This window comes from Centruroides sculpturatus, unplaced genomic scaffold (assembly GCF_000671375.1).
Source record: "Centruroides sculpturatus isolate CEXI.00-Female unplaced genomic scaffold, Cexi_2.0 scaffold1519, whole genome shotgun sequence".
Classification (NCBI taxonomy): domain Eukaryota; kingdom Metazoa; phylum Arthropoda; class Arachnida; order Scorpiones; family Buthidae; genus Centruroides; species Centruroides sculpturatus.
In genome coordinates this window covers 111535-115875 of record NW_019385776.1, presented here as the reverse complement: position 1 = coordinate 115875, position 4341 = coordinate 111535, and the positions used below count along the sequence as shown (strand labels likewise).

Below are 4341 nucleotides of genomic sequence, written 5' to 3'. Positions count from 1 at the left end.
TCAGCCATTTTTATAAAAATAATTTGCATTTCAGCTTCCAAAATTTAGTANAAAATATCGAAAGAAAACTGCTACTTTAATTTATAAAACCTGTATGGATAGGTATGTTTTATTTTTTAAGAATTTTACAAAACTTGTTATTCCTTTTTATGTGTATGTTATATCCTTTTTAAATGTTTTAGTTGACTGAAGAGGAGCTTAAGAGCTCGAAACGTGTAATTTTTTCCACACGTATCAACTAAATAAAGATGAGAAAATCCGCCAAGTGTCTTAATTTATAGCACTATATTGTGTTAGAAGCATAAATATAATCTTGTTTGCAAAAAGTTCTCATTACATTAATTTCGAATACGGATTACTAATTATTTTTAAAAAATACCAAACGCATAAAACTTATTTAAAGATATGAATATTAATCGCTATTATTATTATTTTTATTTGAATTACAATTCAAAACAAACAACGAATAATTTTGACATTTGAGTTCTTTATTCAGGTAGTATCTTAATACTAAAAAATAATTTAAGAAACTATAGTACCTGTGGATGTAATAAAATAAAAATTCATATATGATGTAATAGAACAGAAGATCTACAATTATCGATCCANCCCAGTACATCATACGTTTCTACTGACAACAGACTGATACCAGCCATCATCTATCAGAAGAAATTATTTGAATTGAAATAACGTGACTCTCGATGCAAACTGGAACTTTATACATAGTTAATCGAAGCCTGCTGTCCCTTCGCTTCGCATATCTCGCTTCGAATTTTTTATCTAACTCCGTTTTCGATATTAAGAAAGGATATGCAGCCATACGGGCGACTATGAGAATTTATAGATCTATAATTTTGTTTTTAATGCAGCACAGTTAAGAAATATATTGCCATAAAGTTACATAAAATTTGTGATAACTCCATTATAATGGAAATAAATTAATTGAGATTATCAGAAACTGTTTTCATGAAATTTTATTTAATTACTAGCTGCAAGGACCCGCTTCGCTGGATTTTAATTTGTTCGTACATTTGTATGTAATATAGTTTTTTCTNTGGGGTGATGTAACAATCTAAAAAATAAATATATATATATATATATCATTAAAAAATATAATCTTGTTTGCAAAAAGTTCTCATTACATTCATTTCGAATACGGATTAATAATTATTTTAAAAAAATACCAAACGCATAAAACTTATTTAAAGATATGAATATTAATCGCTATTATTATTTTTTTTATTTGAATTACAATTCAAAACAAACAACTAATAATTTTGACATTTGAGTTCTTTATTCAGGTAGTATCTTAATACTAAAAAAATAATTTAAGAAACTATAGTACCTGTGGATGTAATAAAATAAAAATTCATATATGATGTAATAGAACAGAAGATCTACAATTATCGATCGAACACTTGGAATTGTATCAACACTTTCTATTCCTCTCCATTTCAAAAGTTTGTGACAAAAATGAACGAATGGGAACGTGATAAGAAAATGATTCACCGACACCTGTTTCACCACTTGATAAACTGTTGACATTTTCACCTGAAATAAATAATTTTGAAAAATGAATAATGTATATTATTTTAATTTGGCGAATTTGGCTGGCATTTCTACCAAACAGCATAAGTAGATTAATGATGTTATCATTTCGTAAGAAAATAAAAAAGAAAGAGATTAACCAACGAATTGTAGTAGGATAGTGACCCAAGCAACTGCTCTACTCTAAACAGTAGAAGAGAAGGAGCCTTAATCTACTGTACAGAGTCAAACTGTGTAGAGTGTACAGAGTTCACTACAGCAGCAAGCCGAATTCGCCATTACAAACTTTCTCATTGTATTGTTAATTTTTGATACATCGATATGGCTATAAGTTGTCACTAACTGAAAAGAGAACTAATTTTAATTGTATTTTTAAACTAATTACACAGACTTTGTTTATAAATAAGACTTTTTATACTGGTGTAGATTCTAATTAGCAGAGGTAGAAAGTCTTACTTTTTGACTATACTTCCTGTTTCAGCTAATTAAAAGTTATACAATATAAGTCGTATTTATAAACAAGGTATACGTAGACAATGTAGAAACACAATTGAAATATTACGGAAATAAAAGTATAACTATTGAAGAATCAATTTTACTTTTAATTATATTACCTAACATAAATATGTTTATGTATATATCTCCGGCGTTAAAATAGGTTATTCTTATATAATTTCCTGCTGATTTGAAATGTCTTTCTTAAAATTTCCTAACGTGCAAGACTGAAAAATTACATTTCGTAGACACATCTTTGTATAATGATATACATAATATGTCGATATATCACACGTATCTGCGAAAAATCATTACGACGTAGCGCTCTTTCTTTATAGGCCTATACTTTGTCTTAAACGTTGGCAGATACATCAGGTTAAAAATAAACAATTTTACGTAAAATCCAAATTATTTACAATGTTTTACACATCATGTTTTATAATGCGAGAGATGGAAAATGTTTCGATCTCTCGCGTTATAAAACGGTTTGCACCAAAACCGGCTGTTATATAGCATCAAACTCTGCGCTGTGCATGTACACTTGCTAAGCAACTTAAACATTAAACACAGCCAAACGTGTCAAAAGCGTATATAAGCTTACAAGAAAAAAAGTCGTTTGAATATTGATTTCCTCTTGTAATACTTCTTACTCTTATAAGAAACTTGAGTAGTCTCCCAGCATCACTGGGTCAGTGTGAGTTTGATACTTCTTTTCTGTTGCTTGTTAAATCCTTTTACCACGTTTCTCGTTAAAAACGCCAAGAATTTTGAAGGAAATTGAACATTTTATGTTGAAGAATTTTAACAAACTGTTCCAAAATCTATCAACGAATCTACGCTCCGATTTAAAACGTTTTAACGAATACGTTTAATTTAACAACATAAACATGTTAGCGGCTTGTTTCGCTACACTGGAAATACTTTCTGTAAAATTACTTCCTAAATTAATGTATTAACTGATCTACCTCACCATGGTAAATGCAGAAATTTGTTATAATAATGGCTTCAATATCTGAAAAAACGGTGACGTAATGAGAAAGTTTCTTGCTAATTTTCGAAGTTTAAGCATCGTAGTTGATAAGAAACCGTTATGATTTCCTCGAAGATAAAAATTCATGTTGGGTAGTGCAATTATTCATTCGTGCAATATCCTGAAAACTACACTTTTTTCAAATTAATTATTATTTTGAAGATTACGTAAATAAAATCCATCAAAATACATAACTAATTGTTTTTAAGAAAATAGTAAATAATGTAGTTATTTTATATATTACGCTGTCAAAATTAATTACTTATTTAATAAAAAGAACATTTTTTTCATTATTTGAAATAAAATTAAGTTCTAATAATTAAATTATAATCTACATTGAGAATGATATTGAAAAAAAACAGTTGGACTTAATAATCTTATCTTTAAGCCTTAAGTTTCTAAGACAAAGACTTCTATTTATCATCATTTTTAAATAGCATTAATATGAAAATTTGTTTGGAGTCTGACTCTTTGTAAGAGGGAGTTTGTTGAAAACAAATTTGTAAGCGATTAATAAAGTTACTTACAAATAAATTTCTTATTTGATTTAAATCTATAATGCCTTTTCACTGTATCTAGGAATTCAAGACATGAACAGTAGGAATCAAGGATTTATAAACAAAGCAATTAATACCATATTATCTTGTTGACTGTAAACTACAAAAGAAAATACAGACTTACGTTTATTATACTATGGTTCTTTAAATTATGTCAAGTTCTATGCAAAGACATACACTGATGAGTATTTTTTGAATAATAAATTGTTTAAAATTATTAATTTGGTGGCAATAATGCACGATTATTTATTTAAAATATGTATGAAAAATAACTAACAAGTTTTTAAGCGTTTTTGTCCTTGAGCTTAACAACCACCAAAAGAGTTGCTTAACTTTTCCTGCAACATTTAAACCAAGTGAGACGCCCTCTGTTATCTTGTTTTATTTTAAAAACTTTTTATACTTTTAATTATTACGAAATGGCAAAAAGCTTAATTTTTACGGAAGGGATGAATCTTACAAAAGATGCAAATACTAACGAGCCATTATTTATTGTAGTACAGTAGATCCCCCTATAAGACGGTAGATACGTTCCGTTCTTTATGAATCAATTTTGTAGGAATCATAGTTTACGGACTACGGCTGTTTGAAAGGTTTTCTTTCATAAAATTAATCGATTCTAGACTAATTCGACTCAACATTTTCAAAATACGTATATTTTTTTGAAAATAATCCGTATAAACTACGTTATAAACAAAAAATTGTAGGATT

At 27.9% G+C, this 4341-nt stretch overlaps 1 protein-coding gene across 1 annotated transcript in view; it reads right to left on the bottom strand.

Moving 5' to 3' along the window:
* Window positions 1–563: 563 nt before the first annotated feature.
* The window catches only part of LOC111642056 (fatty acid hydroxylase domain-containing protein 2-like), an 11759-nt gene continuing 7981 nt past the window's right edge, over window positions 564–4341 (bottom strand). The window contains exons 2-4 of the mRNA XM_023388325.1: window positions 1346–1551; window positions 1030–1072; window positions 564–659 (exon numbers count right to left, since the gene is read on the bottom strand). Coding sequence (XP_023244093.1) covers window positions 564–659; window positions 1030–1072; window positions 1346–1551 — 345 coding nt within the window. The remainder of the gene's footprint in view (window positions 660–1029; window positions 1073–1345; window positions 1552–4341) is intronic.